The sequence below is a fragment of the Gekko japonicus genome, unplaced genomic scaffold (genome assembly GCF_001447785.1).
Source record: "Gekko japonicus isolate JY-2015 unplaced genomic scaffold, Gekko_japonicus_V1.1 scaffold1593, whole genome shotgun sequence".
Taxonomy (NCBI): Eukaryota; Metazoa; Chordata; class Lepidosauria; order Squamata; family Gekkonidae; genus Gekko; species Gekko japonicus.
Genome location: NW_015176498.1, coordinates 308,104 through 329,994, shown reverse-complemented (window position 1 = coordinate 329,994; position 21,891 = coordinate 308,104). Strand labels below are relative to the sequence as shown.

The window sequence follows — 21,891 nt, the reverse complement described above, 5'->3', positions numbered from 1 at the left end:
TCTGGTTGCAGCTGGATAAGGGAAACGTGTTCCTTTAATTCTTTTACAGCCAACAACAACAAGAAGAGACTGGATTTATACCCACGCCCTTCACTCAGAGTCTCAGAGCGGCTTACAAACTCCTTCCCCTCCCCACAACAGATACCCTGTGAGGTAGGTGGGGCTGAGAGAGCTCTGACAGAAACTGCTCTTTTAAGATCAACTCTGACAGAAATATGGCTTGCCCAAGGTCATCCAGCAGCTGCAAGTGGAGGAGTGGGGAATCAAACCCGGTTCTCCCAGATTAGAGTCCGTGCTCCTAACCACTACACCAAACTGGCTCTCCACCAGGAGCAGCACTCTCGCTGCTGGGTCTTTAACTGGAGGCTATGGTCAAGTGTTTGAGGAAAAAGAAGCTAAAGCTGAATCCAGACACTATGCTGGTTGGTAAGGGACTGCCCTACCCACATTGGATGGGGTGAAGTTGAATTGACAACTTTTATAAAGCGTTTAGGTTTATTATTGGACCCTGCATTTGTGTCAAAAGATCGTCTCACATTTGGTTCAGAAATCATCTCTGCTCTTAAGATCTATGGATGACTACACTGATCCATGTTTCCATAACCCTGAGGCCTGACTACTGCAATGTGCTCTACATGGGGCTGCCCTTGAAGACTGAATGGAAGCTATCACAGGGGCAGAAGAGGACTGCTATTCTACACTGGCTATCATTATGATTCCAGATCCAATTCAAGGTACTGTTTTTGACCTTTAAAGTCCTATGCGATCTGGAGTCAGTTTATATGAAGGACGGTTTCTCCCATTATGAGCCTGTTTATCAGTTCAGATTGTGCCAGAACCTCTTTCTGGTCGATTCCTCCCTTCAAGCTTTCCATTTTGGCCGCAACATGAGTCTGCTTTTTTTTTTTTTTGCTAGCATCTCTGGCAGTAGGGAATGCCCTCTGGCTTTATGGAACGCATGTGTGAATGAAACCCAAGGTCTCTCAAGGGAAACTTCACAGGGCACAAGGCCATGCCATTTGACTTCCTGTATCTGATGTTTACTCACCAATGCTCCCTCTAAGCTGTGGAGCCCTATGAACAAAAGTTCTACTTTGTGAGCTATTGGCATGAAAGTTGTGAGCAAGCGATTTGGCTGCTGCAGAAATTAGTTTGCTCTGGAGCCATCCTTCCTGAGCGAAGACAGAGATGTGTGAGCCGGAGGCTAAAAAACTGTGAGCTAGCTCACACTGACTCAGCTTAGAGGGAACATTGCTACTCACACCACCTAACTGAGGCATTAGGAAAGAAATCACACCCTTCTGACATTGTCTTGAACTCAAGTGAGGCTTTTTCTCCAAGGGCATTTTCACTCTATTCCCTTACCCTGATTTTTCTCTGTCGCTAGCCCATCATTCTCTGAAGTGAGGTGGGAATGCAGATTTCAGACAGCATTTAAATCAGTTTCCCCAAAGGCTGGAAATTGGCGTTTCCACTTTAAAAGAAAGGAGAGGAGCGTTGGAGAGAGAAAAGGAGCGAGAAGAAGAGAAGATGGAGGAAAGGAGAAAGAAATAGGATAAAAGAAAAGTCAAACCACTCTACAGAAAAACAAGAGACTGGAAATGTTTCACTCACAGCCAGTCAGTAATTGGAAGTGGGGGAAAAACGAGGAGGAGGAGGAGGGAAAGGAGGAGTCAGCCCTTAAAAGGAATGCACTGCAAAGGTCCCAGCTTAGCCTGCACAAACAAAGCAGCCCCCTGTAGTTATTTGGTTGCTAAGAGATGTGCTCTGCATAGAGAGTTCAGGTTTGCAGAGGCGACACCATAAAAAAGAGAACGCCGCCATCTTTTATTAACACTTATGTTTCTTAATACCTAAATTTCATCTGTTGTGGTTTTAATTCATTTTTCTGTGTTTTAACGTACCTTGCTGTTTTAATACATAAATTAAGGGCGGGATATAAATTAAGAAAGCAAACAAACAAATAAAAAGGGGCGGCAATTTTAAAAGCTCAGCAGCAATTGCAATAACTGGAGGCAGTGACTCGGCATTGGAGCCACAGAGGTTTCAAAAAGCCCTCTGAAAACATGGTAGGACAGTAATTCAAAATGAAATGTATATGAAAAGCCTTAAATAACCCACAGCTGTGAAGAGCCCAAAATGTTTCAGAAAGGGTGTCTGAAAGCAGCCTTAGCAAAAATGCTCCAGAAATTTCAAGTGATTTTCCTCCATAAGAAACTGAGGCCCCGTTCATACGAGGCGTTTTGGCCCGGGAGTGGGCCAGATTGGAGACGGAGCAAATGGGCGTGATCCCACGCCAACATCTGGCTGGCGTTGCGCTCCCGTCTCCAATCTGGCCCTTCCCCCAGATGCGGCGCGTCAAAAGTGAACCACCTACCGAGGTGGTTCATCCGGACGACGCGCTGCAAGCTGGGCCGTCGGATCGCCGGCGCGTCTTTGCGCCGGCGCATCCCCAGCTCCTAGCCGAACTGCGCATGCTCCGACATGCGCAGTTCGGCAGGCTCCCCATCAGGGCCGTGTTTTCTTCCCGGCGTCTGATCGTGCCGGGGAGAAAAGGCGCCGCAGCGAGGGGATCCATGGGATCCCACCGCGGCGTGTCAACTTTGGCTTTTTCCCTGCCGTGTGGCAGGGACCTGACGTGACTTTTCTGAAGCAACACTTCGCAATGCACATGCACTTAAACTGTGGTTCGTTTGTGAGACTGTCGCAGCATGTACTCTGCTTTTTATGCTTCCCATCCTGCTGCTTTTAGGGGTCTAGACCAGTGTTCCCTCTAAGCTGAGTTAGTGTGAGCTAGCTCACAGTTTTTTAGCCTCCAGCTCACACATTTTTGTTGCTTCCCATCCTGCTGCTTTTAGGGGTCTAGACCCCAACTTTTTTGGAGTTGTGCCTTCCATACAACTTGCAGTGGCACTAGAGAAGCTCCTGGATGCCACCGGACCACTCAAGTATCATCTATGACGTGACAATAGGAGATGTAGGCTCATATGGGCACTTCACACTAGTGATCCAGCAGTATGAGGACCTGACACAACCAACACAGTACTGGCACTGGTATTCAGAGTTTTACTGCCTCTGAATGTGGAGGTTCCCTTTAGTCACCATGACTAGTAGTTGCTGATAGACCTGCACTCCATGAATCTGTCTGATCACCAATGTTCCCTCTAAGCTATGGAGTCTTGTGAGCAAAAATTCTTATTTGTGAGCTACTGGCCTTAAAGTTGTGAGCGAGTTATTTGGTTACTGCATCAATAAGTTTGCTCTGGAGCCATCCTTTCTGAGGTAAGACAAAAACATGTGAGCTGGAGGCTAAAAAACTGTGAGCTAGCTCACACTAACTCAGCTTAGAGGGAACACTGCTGATCACCCTTTAAAACTGTCTATACCTGTGGCCATCACTCTGTCCTCAGGTGGTGAAATCCAGGTTTTAATCACTTACTGGGTAAAGAAGAATTTCCTTTTGTTTGTGCTGAATCTACTGCCCATGAACTTCATTGTATGCCCTTGAGTTCTGGTATTTTGGGAGAGGGAGAACAAATTATTTCTGTCCACCCTCTTTACCCAGTGCATAATTTTGTATGCTTTAGGCTGGTCCTGCATTGGGCAGGGGGTTGGACTAGACGGTCTGTATGGCCCCTCCCAGCTCAGTGATTCTGTGTATACTTCTCTTCCACTTCCTCCACTTATCTGTCTCTTTTCTACACTGAGAAGTGTCAAAAACATAGGTTTTTCTGGTGTTTATGCTGAAGCTACTCATTATTTTACTATAAGATCAAGTGATTAATTATCAAGGCATGCAGTTTCAAAGAACTGCAGTGAAGTAGTATGGACAGGGACCAGAACAAGGAACAACATTTGTTAGAAATGGTCTTGTAAATGCAGGCTTACTTGGGGTCATATAGTTTTGAAAGTGTAAGAACAGGTTTTTTTAAAAATCAGTTTTCTTTAGCACACCTGCTGTTTAAAATTAACAATTCCACCCATAGTCTTGCATTTTTAAACATGGTCTTTTAACATTTTTCTTAGAGCAGAAAGCTAGCTTTCAATATGGTTTGCAGGAACATTTGACCTGACAAAAGGGGTAAGCCACAACCAACACCATTGCACTGGCAAACACAAACTCCTTGTGAAAAGACAAAAGTGATCTACTGTCCCCCCCCCCCCAGGAAGCCATAAATGTTTAAAAGACAGAATATTGGTCAGTGTTGAATTTGGTGCATACAATCCCTCAGCAGCTTTCCTGCTAGTTGAAGAGGACCACAAGTAAACCTTAAAAGGATCCAGATTTTCTGCTTTTCTAAAAATGAAAATAAGACTTTTTTGACAGAACAATGATAGAAAGCTGGGGGTAGGGGGAGACAGAGATTGACTGATAGAATTTTTGTTGTTGTTGTTCCTCTCTTGGGAAAATATTTAAGGAAGATCAACAGCTACAGTGGCCAATATACACATAAGCAATTTAAGTAGTTCTGTGATGTAGGGAAGCAGAGTCTGACCTGCAGCCTTCTGTCGTTTCTTCTGTTCGTAGTCTTTCTTCCTCCACTCCATGCACTGGAGCTATTTCTCTAGCTACTGCGAGAATTTAGAGGAGGGAACACCAAAATGGCAATCATGGTGCCAAGATGGAAGGGAACGGAACTGACAGACTTTATCAGGAGTTCCTTCACTACGTCTTGTGTGCAATCTAGCATTCTCGCCGACAGCAAAAAAGCATGACAAACAGTCATACTGAAGCATGTATATAGCGCTTTCAGTGTTCAAAGTGCTCCATACACATTCTAAAATCATCCACTCACAGAGGAGAGATTCAAACTGGGCATCTCCCTGATCCCAGCTCCTTCCCTTAGCCACTGTGCCACACCAGCTCCTGATACTAATCTGCTTCCTATCTTCTGTATCTGTTTGGATGCGTATCGTGCATGGGGCACCTTGAAGGAGTTACCAGTGGGCACATTTTTGCCATGTATAGACCTATTACAAATATGCAAAGTGACAGAATAGAGAACAGCGGTGATCAGCAATCTTGCGGATTACTTGCAGATTAAAAAAAATTAATGGACAGGAAATTATATGATTTTTCAAGCTTGAGAGAGCTCTTTTAACATCTCAGGATAATAAAAGTACAGCTTTCCACATTATCACGCTAAGCACAAATCTGAAGGCTTCCCTGTCCTCCAGCTGTTATTTTCAGCTGACCGTATGCATTTGGAGCTTGTTTCAGCATTCAGGAAAAGACCGGTTAGTTATTTTCATGTACCAGATGAGGAAAACAAAGTTAATATTTGAAACCTGGTTTAACACGTTTGTCCCTCCAGAATTCGGAAATTAATTGGGACAATTTCTATAAAACTAGATCACCACTAAAATGACTCTTATCTCAGTATGGTTAATTACATAGTGTTAGGAAACATAAAAAAGAAAAGAAATAGTGCAACACTACCACACAGCTACACCATTATTTGCAAATAAATGTTAACTCTAAATAAGTGCAACCTGCCCATAAATACTTGCTACAGAACTGTTTCAAAATAAAGTTTGATGGGTAAGAAACATGAAGAGAAAAAAAAAATTCTCCAGGAGAATTTTTTTTGGGGGGTTGTCGTTTTTTGTTTTAAATCGGTACCAGCACTCATTTAGAGTTTGGGATTTGTGAAAGAAAGCTTTAAAAAGGAGCAAACCTGATTGGCTGTGGCTGTTGCGGCGAAGGGGACACTTGTTGCAGGAGTTGCTGCTGCAGAGACAGTGGCGGACGTAGCGCTGTGCATCATGGGTACTTTCAGGAGGGGAGCCATGGAAGCAATGAACAGGAGTGTGTAGCATTATGGCAATGGAAGTGGCATTTTTGGCATGGTGAATATCAGAGCAGCAAGCCATCATGGGTTAGAACCAGCAGATGGCATGCAACCACAATGCAAAGCAAGGAAGCATGGCAGAGAAATAAAACAAAAGGGAAAATAGCTTATTACAAGTACAATTTAAAGGAAGTTTGTCACAGTTATCGGCGGTTCCCAGAACAGAAGCGGAAAAATATTATTATTATTTTTTTTAAAGTCATTGTTTGGGGAGTGTTTTTATTTAATATTGTGATGTTCAAAGGGTGCCTTCATGAAAACGGATGGATTATGTATGGGGGGGGGGACGACCCTGAGAGGCATTCCTCAATTTATACAAGTTAGACTACCAAATTTTAAAAGTCATATGAAGTAGAATTACTGGTATTTGAAATTCAGCTATATATATATGTTTAAATCCTTGTTTTCTGAACTCACAGTGTTTATATCCTGCATAGTTTTTTTCCCTCCAAACATTTTATTTTCCCCTATGATTGAATTTTTGTCAACGGACCGATGAAACTTTTCTTTTGAAATTAGGGTTGCCAAGTGTAAATTGCTCCGGAGCGGGGGACTCCCGTCCAATGTCTGGAGCACACGCGCGCACATGTCACCCGGAAGTGACGTGACGACGCCGGGCATGCTGGGGGCGGGGCCACGACCATCCGAGGGAAAACCATAGAGTTTTCCCTCGGATGACCATGGCCCCGCCCTCAGCGTGCCCGGCGTGGTCGTGTCACTTCCAGGTGACGCGCATGTCAGGGTGGGGTTCCCCCAGGGCCCGATCCGCTAGCGGCGGGGAACGGGCCTCTGGGGCGGGGGTTTCCCCGCCCCCAGGGGGACTTGGCAAGCCTATTTGAAATGCTGGCCTTCCCGCCAATCCTGTCTCCCTGCGAGAGACAGGTTTCCCCCTGATTTTCTTCTTGTTTTCTTCCACCGAACTACTGGCAATCCCTCAGTCTCTCTGCCACCATTGAACACATTATCTTCCTAGACATTTAAAACTTGAGCCCATCAAGCCTGGACTTCTGCCTGGCTGCACAGGGGACAATTCCACCTCCTGACACTGGCTCACCCGTTTCCTTCAGCTGCTACTGAAGCCCCTCCGGCAATTCCACGATCCTCTTCCTTAGAAGACCGAAACCTCCTTCTCACTCACTCCATGTTCATCTGCCACCACTTCTCCACTGCAGTCAATTAAGGATATTCTGCTAAAACAATCTCTTCCCAGTTACTGTGATCATGCCTCTACTCTGTGTAAGTCACTAATTTTTTTCTCTGTAGGGGGTGGTTTGGTCATATTATTCCTCACTATAGGTTGGATCTCATCTGAAATTTCCCGATTATGGATGCATGACATCTCTGCCTCCCCCCTCTCAGTACAGCCCAAAAAACCACCCTAAGGGGGACTTAGGGATGCCAGCCTCCAGGTGGGGCCTGGGGATCTCCTGGAATTATGGCTTATCTTCAGACAACATAAATCAGTTCCCCTGGAGGAAATGGATGCTTTGGAGGGTGGACTCTATGGCATTGCACCCCACTGAGGTCCCTGTTCTCCCCAGGTTCCATCCCAAAATCTCCAGGGGTTTCCTAACCTGGAGCGGGCAACCCTACCCCACCCCCTACTGGTGGCCAGGGAGGACCTGGCAACCTGAGGGGGACCCCCAGGAGCAGTGTGAGGGGGACGTTTGACTTTGGCCTGACATGACTTTTTCCTTTTAGAATATTTATACACTATCAAACTATAAATAGACAGGGTATCTGTAACTAGCTTCCTTGACTCTCTCAGTCACCTTTGCTTTTCCTTGACTTCCCTTGACCTTCCTGACCCCAGAGATAGAAAGAAAGGGCTGAGCTTTGTCGTGTACATCAGGTGTACGTCAGATGCTTAGCAACAGACTTGACTGACAGTTACATTAGCTCCTATAGATGGGAAAAGGTACTTAAAGTCTGAATTTAGTCTTGTTCGAGGTTGTTCTAGCCAACCACCCTCCATTATGGGTCTTGACTGAGCAACCAAGGATATCTTTTATGGAACTACAAGTACACTATTTATGCAATGGGGCTGTGTTGGAATATTCTATGCTGAATACGGAAATTCTACAAAAGTGTTTTCTGACTTAAGAGTGTGTAATAGAATAAACTGAGTTTTGGTTTAGAACAACTGTCTCTGTCTCGATGTAGTTGGGATCCCTGCCAACTTCTCTTCCTCTCCACTGAATACAGTGGGGATGGGAGTCCATGAAAAGGTTCCTGCACTCCTAATTTTCCCAATACTTTCTACCTCTGATGATATAGCTAAGCAACCTATAACACACCTTTCATTTATAAAACACATCTAAACATCTGAGCATTTTCCAGGTCATTAGAAACTAAAAAGTTTTATTGCCCCATTTTTGATGGGCGGCTGCTTATAAAAATAGAGTTGGATCCAAACATGCCTTTCAAGAGCAGAATAGCACCTCTGGATCCAATCCATTGTTTTTTAGTCCACTACAGTCCATGTATACCATATGCATGGACAACTAACTCCCGTTGGCCATTTTTGGTCTACTGTTTGCCATACAGTGAAACCACTAAGGCTACAATTTATATGAGACTGAGTGGGTTTACACCTTAGAACTGCCAAGTCCTCAGTAGGGTTGGGGGATCCTCATGTAAGCCTTGTGTACTTACCAGAAGTTCTTACTGGAAGTGACAAAAGGTAGCTCTAGGGATTGACAGAAACTCTGCAGGTTTATTCTATGGGTTTACCTAGATTCCTAGAGCTACCATTTGTCACTTCCAGTAAGAACTTCCAATAAGCACAAAAGGTTGTTCTTTAAAAAAATTCTCCCCATGACTCTGTGCCCCCCAACCCACCCATCCTAATACACCTAGATGTAAGTACAATGCACTTCTTTTCTTAACTTTGGAAACTATAACTAGCAAATGTAAACCATTGTTAATTTCCTGCTTCAGATTAACTTTTAAATTTTTTTCTTGATTCTGAAAAGACAAGGGATACATGTCCCATTAATTCTGTATAACTCTTGGCCATAATAGGATTTATTTTATGGTTTGTTCTGAAACAAAATCCATAGCCCTTTCCATAATTTAACTAGTAACTTATTTGATCCCAAGCAGGAAAGTAGATTTCCCCCCCCTGGTCATTTACTTCAATTCAGTTTTATATAACTTGATGTAGTATGTACTGTGAATATTCCTACAAACACAACAAAAATCTGTATTTAAAAAAATGATTATTTCAAAAGGTTTTTCACAGACATGAAAATATCAAATTAAAATAGATCTGTCTGAATCATCTAAATATGCAAATTCCTAATTTTTCCTTTAATCAGGAAAAAAACCACGTTTTGAAATGTTTTCACTTGCAAGGTGGCCCTGATGTCATTTAATGTGAAACATAATTCAGACCGAAGAGTCGTTAATACTTTCTATCGCAAGAGTGCTTCTGGGAAACGCTGATAAAAACTTTTTTTACAGCACAGCAAAAGGGAGAAATAGGCACACCACTATGAAACTTCAAAACACTGATGAAATTAGCCTGCTTTTCAATATTTTATGATTTAATAATGCTAGCAATATAAAATATAGCAAGAGAAAAAATTTGGAAAACAGAAAAGCAGATTGGGATTCATGGTATTTGTGCTTTTTGCAGTGGGATCGTTATAGCAAGTGATGTGGCATCTAAGCGGCAGATTTTGTTTGTTTTTATTTCTCTTTTAAACAAACTGAATATTTTAACAGTTCAAGCAGAAGTCCAAATGACCCATCAAATTAAAGCAATTGTCTGTGTTTTAGTTCCTCCGAACAAAGGAAGGTACAGAATACAATAAAAAAAGAGATCAATAAAGAAGTCTGAAACCTACCAATACTGGTAGCAGGTGTCATGCAGAAAACTGACCCTGTTGTGTTCATGCAATGATAGATGGGGGGAAAGTGAATAAAGGGAAGAAACAGGTTAGCTGTTTAGAGTTAACATTCAAAGTGAGATCCAAGCATTCCCAAGGAGAAGCCAAAGTTAGTTCAATACAACTTCAAAAAGGTCATTCATAGCTCCAGTATAAAGCATTTGGTTTCATAACACTAACATCATATTGGGCACATGGATTCAAACACAAATAATTCAGTGATGGATAGGCCCCAATCCAGAACCATTTGCCTTTTTTTTTTTTTTTGCTTTGACAGTTCTTTCAGTTTTGTGAGATATGGAAAAGAACACTGGTGCCTGGGTTATTTTCATTCTTTGCAAACTAGTCTTAACGGGATGTTTTGTACCAATTTGTTCTGTTGGGAAACAACAACGAGCCTGTGCCATGGAATTGGGTGAAGACTGCATATGAAGCTGAACAGAGAGGAGCGCAGACTTGGAGAAAAGAGAGATGCTAATGCTCAAAACATGCGCTCGCGTATTTGTAAACAATTAATTTAAACATTTGTTTTAAAAATATGTCACATGCCGCCCTCGGAGGAGGCACCGTGCAATGCTTTATTTAATATTTAATATAATCCTCCCAGCGATTCGAAAGCCTCGGCGAGTAGATAAAATGGGAACCACTCCTTAGAGAGGGTGGGCACACCGACTCCCTTCTGGGAAGGTGTTAGCTCTCAGTTGGAGACGTCCTGGTCTGGACCCGGAAGGCGGAAGAATCTACTCAGCTAAGAAAATCCCTGCAGTTATTATTATTATTATTATTATTATTATTATTAGTATTATTATTCCTTCCATCGATAGGATCTAGGCCTTAAAAAGCTTTCCTCCTGAATAGTCCAGATCATATCACAATAACCAGTACTGCATCCTGGGTTGGATCCCATGTATTTTCCCCACTAAGGGTAGCACATCTTGCTCCTCCTGAGCAAGATGCCTTTCCTCAACACAAGAGAAGAGCCTCTAGTGTTGGGGGAGACCCATGGGATCCGACCCACTATCTACAGCTCAATTTTTAATTTTTTTTGACTCAGAAGCAAATCCTTCTAAGTTCAATGTATTTACTTCATGGCAAGTATGCTTACAACTGTTACCTCATCCTATGCAGGTTTTCTCAGAAGTAATTTCCACTGTGTTTGAGTGTGTGGAAGGTTTTAGCACAGACCACAATCATATGGGGAGGGAAGGGGGCATGGTGTAGCCTGATCTTGTTGTATCTTGGAAGCTGAGCAGGGTTGGTGCTTGGAAGGGAGGCCACCAGGGAAGGCTCTGCAGAGAAGGGCAATGGCCGACCACCTCCACTTCTCACTTGCCTTGGAAGACCCAACGGAGCCACCATAAGTCAGCTGCTGTGACTTGACAGCACTTGACAGACACAATCAGATGCACCATCTTTGGGAATCAGCCCCAATCAACTCCTTATGACTTACTTCCAAATAAATATTAATAGCACTGAGGTATATTTGTATTAGGAGCTGTGGTGGCTCGTGGTTAAGACACTGAACTGCAGGGCTGTGGAAGGTCGGTAGTTCAGCAGCTCGAGACCCGAGTGCCGCATGACGGAGTGAGCTCCCATCTCTAGTTCCAGCTTCTGCCAACCTAGCAGTTAGAAAGCAAGAAATTGCAAGTAGATAAATAGGTACCACTTCGGTGGGAAGGTAACAGCGTTCCGTACGCCTTGGTGTTTAGTCATGCCGGCCACATGACCACGGAAACGTCTTCGGACAGCGCTGGCTCTTCGGCTTTGAAACGGAGGTGAGCACCGCAACCCTAGAGTCGGATTCGACTGGCTTTTGAGCAAGGGAACCTTTACCTTTCTATATTTGTATTACACGCTGATAAGGCAAAATTTGGTTCTGCAGTTATTTCCTCCTGGCAAAGCATTTCTGCTGACAGGATTTCTGTCAGTGAAGTGTAACTTCCCTTAGCTCCCCTGCCCTCGAAGTCCAAAATCTCCACCCACTATAATGCTCCTTGGGGGTCAAAGGACCCCACGGAACACCATTTGGGAGGGGACACGTGGGGCTGCAGTGAAGAGAAAGTCATGCTCTGTGGATAACAGAAACACTTTGGTGGATCCAACCCATGCTCAAGATGTTAAAAAAGGTAAAGGATTCCCTTGCTCGAAAGGCAGTTGAATCTGACTCTAGGGGGCGATGCTCATCTCTGTTTCCAAGCTGAAGAACCAGCGCTGTCCGAAGACGTTTCCGTGGTCATGTGGCCGACATGACTAAACGCCGAGGTGCACGGAACGCTGTTACCTTCCCACCGAAGTGGTACCTATTTATCTACTTGCAATTTCTTGCTTTCGAACCACTAGGTTGGCAGGAGCTGGGGCCAGAGACGGGAGCTCACTCCGTTATGCAGCATGTGGTTCTTGATGCCAAGCTACCGACCTTCCGGTCTGCAGTTCAGCGTCTTAATCTCTGAGCCACCGTGGTCCACTCAAGATGTTACTGGCCACCAAATCTCAAAACATTAGCTCTCAACTACAAGAAGTCAATTTTTAGTGAGTATTTTATATCATATATAGTGATTGCTACACCATTATTTTTCTTACATGCTTTGATAACCATGGAACCTACTCTAACCAGCATTCCCTGGGACATGATGGGGAAAAAGTGCTCCATATACATAAGATGCTTTGCAATGATAGCATATTCGAATGATAAAAGGGTTGGAACACTTTCCCTATGAGGAAAGGTTAAAGCGGTTAGGGCTCTTTAGCTTGGAGAAAAGACGACTGAGGGGTGACATGATCGAGGTTTATAAGATTATGCATGGGAAAGAGCAGGTAAAGAAAGAGGTACTTTTCTCCCTTTCTCACAATACAAGAACTCGTGGGCACTCCATGAAACTGCAGAGCGGTCGGGTTAGAACAGATAAAAGGAAGTACTTCTTCACCCAAAGAGTGATTCACATGGAATTCACTGCCACAGGAAGTGGTGGGTGCTACAAGCATGGACGGCTTCAAAAGGGAATTAGATAAGCATATGGAGCAGAGGTCCATCAGTGGCTATTAGCCACAAGGTATAGCTAGGGGCTCTGGGGCAAGTGATGCTCTGTCTTCTTGGTGCTTGGGGGGGGGGTCAACAGTGGGAGGGCTTCTAATGTCTTGGCCCCACTGGTGGACCTCCTGATGGCACTGGTATTTCTGGCCACTGTGTGACACAGAGTGTTGGACTGGATGGGCCTTTGCCTGATCCAGCATTGGCGTCTCTTATGTTCTTATGTTCTTATGTTCATATTAAAGGTTTGGATTCTAAGTAAGTTCTCCACTTTCAGAAGGCACTTCCACCAGCAGAATGAGAAAAGTAATTTTCACCAACTCCCTTCTCCTTCTGCAGGCCTCTGCTTTGTTCCCATGCTGTTCCTAGGAGTCCACCAACCCCCAAGGGCAGGATTTCAGAGAGCACGGCAGGTTGCAACAGGAGAGGTTTGGCTGGAAAATTCCTTTCCATGAATGTTGCTGCACAGGCTCCAAGCTGATGTGTTTTGCAAACTGCAACAGGTCCGGATTCTTTTAAAAAACGAACCAAACTTTGAATCATCTTCCCATTTAAGTGAAAGAGAAACATAATGTACAGCCAGCAAACTATGAATGACCTTACAATGAATGAACAACTTCCAGAGAATTAATTCAGTATTGCCATTACTACGCTCACTTCAAGGGGGGGAAAAAGCATTTGCATTTTTTTTTAAAAAAAATGCTTCTGTTTCTGAGACCATAAAACCACTAGGTACCACATTACCAGATAGTTATTCTAAATGCACACTAACTTAGCCTACAATCCATAAATCAATTACTTTGCAATAATTCTGAAAGAATCAATGTATTTGCAGGCTGTGGGCTGTAGCAATAGCATGCAATGTATGCAAGAGAAAATCAAAAACAAGAGAAAGAGAAAGCTACTCCATTATTTCCATATACGTTAACTGGTAATTTCAGTTAACAACACCACAAAACAAAAACATACATGCATTTTCCCATATGCCCATCAATAAAGAGATACTTAGGAGTAATTCTTCTCACTTTTGTGTGGGGCTAATACAGAAGTATTAACTGTTCACAGACACTGAAGAACCCACCAATGGCACCAAAGCACTTTAAAAAGTAAGGAAGATGCAAGTGTTGCTAAATCTCTGCTTCACAAACTTACCACTCACTCCTGTTTACTGTCATTTAGTGCAAAAAATGTGCTAGGGTGAATGAGCTTCCATTACATTGCTCGTCTGTAGGTTTTCTGGCACCTATGTTTATCACTGCAGAATGAAAAGCTTTGCTACATTCAAAGCCTTTTTTCATAACTTACAGAATCAGGAGCTCAAGGGACATTTCTGGCAGTGAATTCTACACTGTTTTCTCTGTTGGGAGCCAACTTCACGAAGATAAGCACATAGCTACTTATTTGGATTCCCTGCCCCTTTTACATGGCGATTCAGTATCCACGTACAGGAAGCATACCTGCTCCATATAAGGGAGGCACAGAAATGCAGTAGGAAAGGAAGCGGAGAAGTCCCAGGGTGGAAGCAGAGGCCCTGCACATGATGAAGCAAGGCTATGTGCTTGAAGGCTAAGCACCAGAACTTTACAAAACTGAGAACTGGTAGTTACTGGGGTGAACATGATATGGAAAGTAACCATCCGTGCTTGGTGGTGATTGGAAAGGCCTGTCAGGACACAGCCGACGACTTATGACAAGCCCCTAGGGTTTTCCAGGCAGGAAACATTCAGAGATCATTTGCCATTGCCTTCCTCTGCATAGCAACCCAGAGTCCTCCTTAGTGGTCTCCCATCCAAGTACTAATCCAGGCTGCCCCTGCTTAACTTCCCGAGATCTGACATCGGGCTACTCCGGGCCATCCCAGTCAGGGTGTGAAAAGCTTTAGGGGTCACTGTACATAGGACACATGCTTAGTGATGGTAAATTAGATTGGTGAGGACACCACAGTCCGGGGGTCTCAGCGCATAGACTCACTACCTGCCTCCTACAATGTTCACCAAATGTTGCAACGTTTTCCCAATAGTTTTCATGATGAGGCCAAAGAACAAAGTGACGTGTTCTTCGGGCTCTCAATGAAAAATGGAAAGCAAAGCAAAGAAGCCTGTAAAATACCTCTGCATTTCAAAGAATATCTTAAAAGGTACAACAGCATCGTAAAAATCAGTAAAGATTTACTGTAATGCTCACTGTTCCTATTCATGCAACCACGTTTTGAGAACTCTGTAAAGTTGGTAATCCGAGGGTCAGGAGTCCTAGGCTACATGTGATAGCAAAGATAGCAAAGATTCCTGCCTGCCTGCCTGATGAATAAGATTAAAAAAATATATGGACATGCAGAGTTTTTTTCCTACAAAAAGTACAAATAAAACTAATAAAGCTTTATGAATATATGGATATTTATATTCATAAGCTGTTGATGCACCAGACAATGGTTACAAGCCTGCATTCTTTACTGTGTCTAAACTGAACCCATGCGTGGCTGCAGATTCGCTTTAAAAAGCAATTGGAAAATCTGACCGCAGATTTCCCAGTCTCTTGACTAGTTTAATCCTGAGGTAGGTTTTGGCAGCGCAATCACCCAAAAAGGTTTACTGCTTGAATTGCCATTTTGACATGTGACATTACTAGCCAACAAATTTAGAGTCCAGGGGGGCACCTTTAAGACCAACAAAGGTTTATTCAAGCTATGAGCTTTTTGTGTGCAGGCACACTTTATCAAATACATTGGAATGGCAGGCAAGGTTCAAACTTATAGCCAGAAAATGAACAGCAAATGAACATGCAACAGGATGATGATCAAAATATGCAAAGTGACACTAAATAACAGGTAAGGTTATAGGGTCAACAAGTTGTAAATCAATAAATATGTCAGACTAGCAGATAAATGTCTAAAGGTGTCTTTTCTAATCGTGGGAAGGTGCCACTGGACTCTAAATTTGTTGTACTGCTTCAGACCAACCTGGCTGACCAAACTGATACTACTAGCCAGTTAGGGGGAGTGGTTCTGTCCACGTGAAAGTATGAGTTATGAGTTATGCTGTCCTTCTTCCCCAGAAATAATACAAAATACACTGCCAGGAGGAATTACTGGTAAAACCCCTGATGATATTTTCTTAGTTAATGACATTCTCAGAACTGATAGTGTCACTGGGTTGGACTCAACCAGTTTTTCCTCTGGTGGAAACAGGTGCAGGGAACTCCTCCGAGTACCCAAAAAAAGCTGTCCTAGGGATCATGGTGACATGCATGGACACAAACTGTGTAGGACAGAGATCAACCCAACCTAATAATTTTTGAAAGATTTTCCATTTATTTTTCCATGTCTGAAGAACGTGCGATAACATGAACTTTTTCTGCAATCAGAAAAATAGGCAGACTTCCATGCGTCCTCAATTTCAGACACTGCATTACATTATTTGAGTGGCTATACTACGAGAATACTCAGTTTATTATGGGGCTTAACTGACTGCAACAATGTCCACACTAGCTCTAAAGTCTAGCAGCGCTTTTCCTGAGCAGAGTTACACCCTTCTAAGTTCACTGACTTCAGCTGAAAGGTACAAATCTGCTTAGCATGGCCTTGTGAAGTAAGCACAGAGTGACCATGGAACTCCTTATCTTGCTAGGACGATTTCGCACTAGAGCTGCCTCGTGGCGCAGCCGCCGTTTGCCCCGACACAAACATGTCAATTTCACACCCAAAGCTGCGGGGCTGTATTTTGACTCGCGGCTTCGCCCGATTTCCTCCGCAGTTTCGTGATCCTGGTTTTTGAGGATCATGAAACTGCGGAGGAAATCGGGCGAAGCCGCGGGTCAAATGCAGCCCCGCAGCCTCAGGTGTGAAATTGACAAATAGTGTTGGGGCAAACAGCGGCTGCGCCGCGAGGCAGCTCTAGTGCGAAATCGCCTCCAGTGTTTCATTCAAGATGAACCACATTTTAATGCATTTAAACACCAGTGGCTGACCAAAGAACCAGGAGAGATATTTGCACAACAAACTGCATGGTTAGGAAAATTAACGCCGCCACACCACTTAGCATTACTCGCCATGTTAAAAGCACCTTTCCATCTTCCATCAGGACCAGTTATGTGTATTCTGCACAAAAATGAGTCTGGATTTTGTGCCAACAAAGCAAATTATTCTCTAAGAATAAATTATGCAAAATGGGTTATTTCCATAATTTATTCTGCTTCTGCAATTTTGTTTTGGATAATTTGAAGCGCTGTTGACGAGCATACAGGTGGCAGAAGGCAAAGAGGAAGAGGAATAGAGAAAGGGTATAGAACAAAGTTTTGTTTGAAGAGGGTTAAGAGATTCTTCAAAACCTCTGCTTTCTGCCATTGCCTGATCACAGATTTTGGACAGGGAACTCACATGGTCTTCCTGCCTCTATAATTTCTGTCTTAGGGTAACTATCACTTTGATACTTTATAGGAACATCAAAAGAGTTCAAGTATTAGCAGGGAGATCTGTGTGGAGTTGGAGTTGTGTGGTGTTGGCTCAGAAGCAGAAAATATCATGCAAGATACACTTGCAAGGACAGAGGTAGTAATTACAAGCACTTAGCGTACTCCTGGCAAATCTGACTAAGTGTGCTTTCTCCCTCAGGGTCCTCAATTCCCAATAAAACTGTGGTAGAAAGGTGTCTGTAGAACACACTTCAAGTAGAAAGAAAATCTGTCAAAAGTAGAGCAGACAATAGCTAAGCCTGGATCCAAAGATGCACAAGCAGAAACATAGGGTGATTTCCCACAAGCGCTGCTCCGCGCTCACTGCTTCCTTTTGCCCCTAATGGTATGTGTCAATTTCACACAATCCTCAAAACAGGATTGAGTAGACGCGGGGAAAACTGCGCGAAGCTATGGGGCAAAATGCGGATGCACAGCAGCTTGGGTGAAACTGACACGTACCATCGGGGCAAAGAGAAGCGTGAGCGCGGAGCAGCGCTTGTGGGAAATCACACATAAACAGACCTGGTACAGTTCTGCTTTTGTTAGATCTTTTGTAACAACTAGCACTTTCCTCCCTGTATCTTAAACTGCCCAGAAATGGCTTGCACAATGTCTTGCCCAAGTGGAAAAACAGTTCAGGATATGTCACGTTTAACTTAGCGCAGGGGGCTAGAGTGAGGTTTTCCCCCACATTTCCACTTGCACACACAGAAACCTTTCAGGAGGAGATCCAAGTCCCATGTTCAAGAGGCTGCTACAACACATGAGAAAGAGCAAGGCTAAGTACTTCCTTAAACACATGAAGCTGCCATATACTGAATCAGACCCTGGGTACATCTAAGTGGGCCGCATGGGTAGGGCGGGATATAAATCCCAAAATAAATAAATAAATAAATAAGTCAGTACTGTCTACTCAGACTGGCAGCAGCTCTCCAGGGTCTCAGGCAGAGGCCTTTCATATCACCTACGGCTTGATCCTTTCAACTGGAGATGCTGGGGCTTGAACTTGGGGACCTTCTATTTAGCATTCTTAGACTGTTCAAGGCCTGATACTCAAAACAAAATTGTTTGCTAATTTCCCAACCTAAACAATTCTGTGCCAAATTACTCAGGTGGGCAGCATAGTGAATTGGCAACACAGGACTTTCTTTGCTGTAGAAGTTTTATGGCAATTTTTTTTTTTACTCTATAAAACGGCATACCTGTTGGAAAAAATGCTGCGTGTTGCTGCAGTTGTGCACTAGCTAGAGCCTGTTGGTAGTGCAAGAAACTGGGATTAAAAACAGCACTGGCACCATTGCTTTTCTCAATAGCTTGCCTCTTTGGTAAAGGGTGAAGGACGCCGGGAGGAAAGGCCTGTAAATGCGAAGGGGATAAAAACACAGTGAGGGTGAACGGGGCCTACAAGAGATGGTCTCTAACTTTAAAAAAGTTTTCTTTAAGAAAAACATGGTAACTGTTTTTAAAATCTGTTGAAGATGCCTTGCCATGCACATTAGTTCAAAACAGCAGCAATGGCAAATGGATAGCACTTTTTTGTTACTGATAGTAAAAAAGCATGGTACAATTAAACTAAAAATTATAGCACCACGATAACTTGGGGGGGGATTTTTTCAAGACAAAAGGGAGCTTAAAGAAAGCAAAAGTTCTGTTTTAAAACAGAACTTAAAATTGTAGGAGAAAAACAGCACTTGTATCACATTACGTAATTTTTCAAAAAGAGTTAAATAACAGCATTGTTAGCTATGTTAATTAGTATAGCATGAGCATCTTCAATTACAAAGGCAGTTTTTTTCCTCATTTCAACTTTTATATACTTTAAAATGAAACCACGTTAAAGGAAGAAGTTAAGCTGCTTTGGAACAACTACATATGACAATGAGATGGCTAAATACTGATTCTTTAAAAAAATAAAACTACTAATACAAGATAATTCAGTTAACATTAAAATTATTTGCATTTTGGAAAAAGCTACATGCAAAGCAAAAGGTGAAAGGTCAAAGTACCAGATCTACAGTTGCTTCGAGAGGTCGCTTCATTGCTTTGGCAGTCGACTGAGTCTTTTAATAACAGGCAGCGAGCACATGATGGCAGTGGGCCAATGGGATTCAAGCGAATTAACATACAGGTAAACAGCAAGCAGAGGTGCATCATGGGAACGGCATTGCATTGTGGATAGGTGAGAAGGAAAAAAATATACTGAATGCAATATACAACATACAAAACACTAGGCATGCACAACAACAAAAATGTTTTTTGTCTTCTAAAGAGATGAATATTACACCTTGAATTAGTACTGAAGCAAAAATGCATCTACTATACCTTAGTTAAAAGCATATAAGAGAGTAAAATATAGATGTTTGAAATTTAGGAAAGTTGATTAAAAACAGCAGCTTGCAGACACCATTAAGCATTTATAAGCACCAATAAAGCTGTACCGCTACATAGAAAAGCATAGTTATTTCAGAGTTTTCCTAAAAGAATTTCTGATAAGTTAGTTATGCCATATTAAACTGCTTAAATTAACTTTCAAAGACTAACATTCAAAATCCAAAGAACGAAAAAGATATTTTCTTATTTAATATAATGAGCACAGGTATAAACTTAAGAGGGTTAATGTTACTGGGCACAACTATATTAACAAAAAAAGTACATGTGAATAAGCATTAACAGTAACATCAGTTTTGTTTTTGGTACATTGGTTTAATTATATTTGATCACTAACTTATCATCAAATTCAGTTTGATTTTTCTTTTACTATGCTACTAAACAACAGTGTAGGTTTCTTTCAACAAACTTACCACATTAAGTTGAGGAGGAATGCACATTATATTTACTTAAGCATTTGTATTATTTAGTTGGGGGCAGGGCTCTTTTTGTAAAAAAAGTCCAGCAGGAACTCATTAGCATAATAGGCCACACCCAACAGCAGAAACTCATTAGCATATTAAGCCACAACCCTGACGCCACAGCTCATTAGCACATTAGGCCGCACCCCCATATTACCAGAAGTGTGGTCATCCAGCCACACCCACCTTTTGCTTCTTATTCTGTTTACCTTGTTTGTTGTCAAAACCCAGGGCCTTTTTTTGGAGCAGGAACTCCTTTGCATGTTAGGCCACACACCCCTAATGTAGCCAATCCTAATGAGTTTCTGCTGTTGGGTGTGGCCTATTATGCTAATGAGTTCCTGCTGGGCGTGGCCAACTCAGGAGCCACCCGGAACTCCGTTCCTGTGCGTTCCTGCCCAAAAATAGCCCTGGTTGGGGGTGTTTCATCACAAAATTTATCCCAGGTTCTCAGTAAAGGATACTAACAGAAAACACCACTCCATGCAAATGAAAACTTGACGTTCAAAACTAAGTCAGGGAGCTAATGACGACACGTAAAATACCTCAAGGAAACAAACTTCTTAACGTACAAAGTCAAAGAATACTTCTTTTATTGTCTGCTCTCTGACAGGCAAAGACTCTCCAAGATTTCAGGCAGAGGTCTCTGCTCAGTCCTGCTCCCAGCTATCTTTACGTATGAAGCTGCTTTATACAGAGTTTGGCTCAGAATCGAAACACGTAGCCCACTCGTGTTCCCTCTAAGCTGAGTTAGTGTGAGCTGGCTCGCAGTTTTTTAGCTTCCGGCTCACACATTTTTCTCCTAGCTCAGGAAGGATGGCTCCAGAGCAGACTAATTTATGCAGCAGCCAAATCGCTCGCTCACATCTTTAATACCAGTAGCTCACAAAGTAGAATTTTTGCTCACAGGACTCAGCAGCTTAGAGGGAGCATTACTGCTCTGATCAGCTGCAGCTCTCCAGGGCTCCAAGTGGAGGCCTCTCCACCCCTGGTACCTAAGACGCTTTGACTGAAGATGCTGGGGGATTTATCTGTGGTACAAAGAATCTATATGGGCTTTCCACTGCTATATGGGGCTATCCCACACCTTAAGGATTTTTTTTAGTGTGACTACAGTCTCTGATAGAAAACATTTGTTTGGCATTAAGATTACATTCCATGAGAACGTGTGGACTAGTTTAATAAATCAATAAGCAGGTTTTACACAGTCAGCACAATAGGTTACCCCATCAGGAGATGTTAATATTCAGGATTGCAAGAGGTATACTCCCTAAAGCAATGGAGCCACTTGAGGCTTGTACCTTAAAATAAATAAGAAGACACTCTGGAAGGACTATGGCGAGTAGTTGGATGCTAACCGATAACTTCCACCTCTTGACGGGGCGCCATTATCACCAGCGCCAACATTGAAGAGTTTGGGCGTGATTTTGGATGCCTCCTTATCAACGGAGGCCCAAATCACATGTGTTACCAGATCAGCATTTGTCCACTTTGTTGGAAATATGTGTGCTGCAAGGTCTAAATTCAGTCATTATAGGGTTAATGTGTTTACCTTGTGTGCTATTGTTTAGCCTGACCTGGAAGGGAACCTGGCACGGAGCCAATGGGAAGAAAGCCTGGGAAACTACAGCCTATTTACTAACAATCATTGGTTGATGTATTCAGGTGATTTCCTTCTAGGGGTCAAGAAGAAAGAAGAATCTTCATTACCAACTGTGTGGTCAGTCTGTAAAGATGTAGTCTTAAGTCTGTTTGTTGTTTTGTAGATTTTCCTGTGTACGCTTCCCTTTAGAAATAAAGATTTTTACATAGAAAGAAAA

The 21,891-nt window shown here is 42.9% G+C and overlaps 1 protein-coding gene across 10 annotated transcripts in view; it reads right to left on the bottom strand.

Annotated features, from left to right (window-relative positions):
- MBNL2 (muscleblind-like splicing regulator 2) overlaps positions 1–21,891 on the bottom strand; it is a 107,901-nt gene that overhangs the window by 10,483 nt on the left and 75,527 nt on the right. For 2 of the 10 annotated variants that reach the window (XR_001482967.1, XR_001482966.1), the window contains exons 6-9: positions 19,229–19,282; positions 18,425–18,578; positions 5,679–5,773; positions 1,366–1,474 (exon numbers count right to left, since the gene is read on the bottom strand). Coding sequence is in view for 6 of the 10 variants with exons in the window: in XM_015427304.1 (XP_015282790.1) it covers positions 5,679–5,773; positions 18,425–18,578; positions 19,229–19,282 (303 nt within the window). In the remaining 4 variants the exon portion in view is untranslated. Of the gene's footprint in view, positions 1–1,365; positions 1,475–5,678; positions 5,774–17,372; positions 17,449–18,424; positions 18,579–19,228; positions 19,283–21,891 lie in introns of those variants that run through there. The other 8 variants (XR_001482968.1, XR_001482969.1, XM_015427304.1 and 5 more) reach the window with 8 other exon arrangements.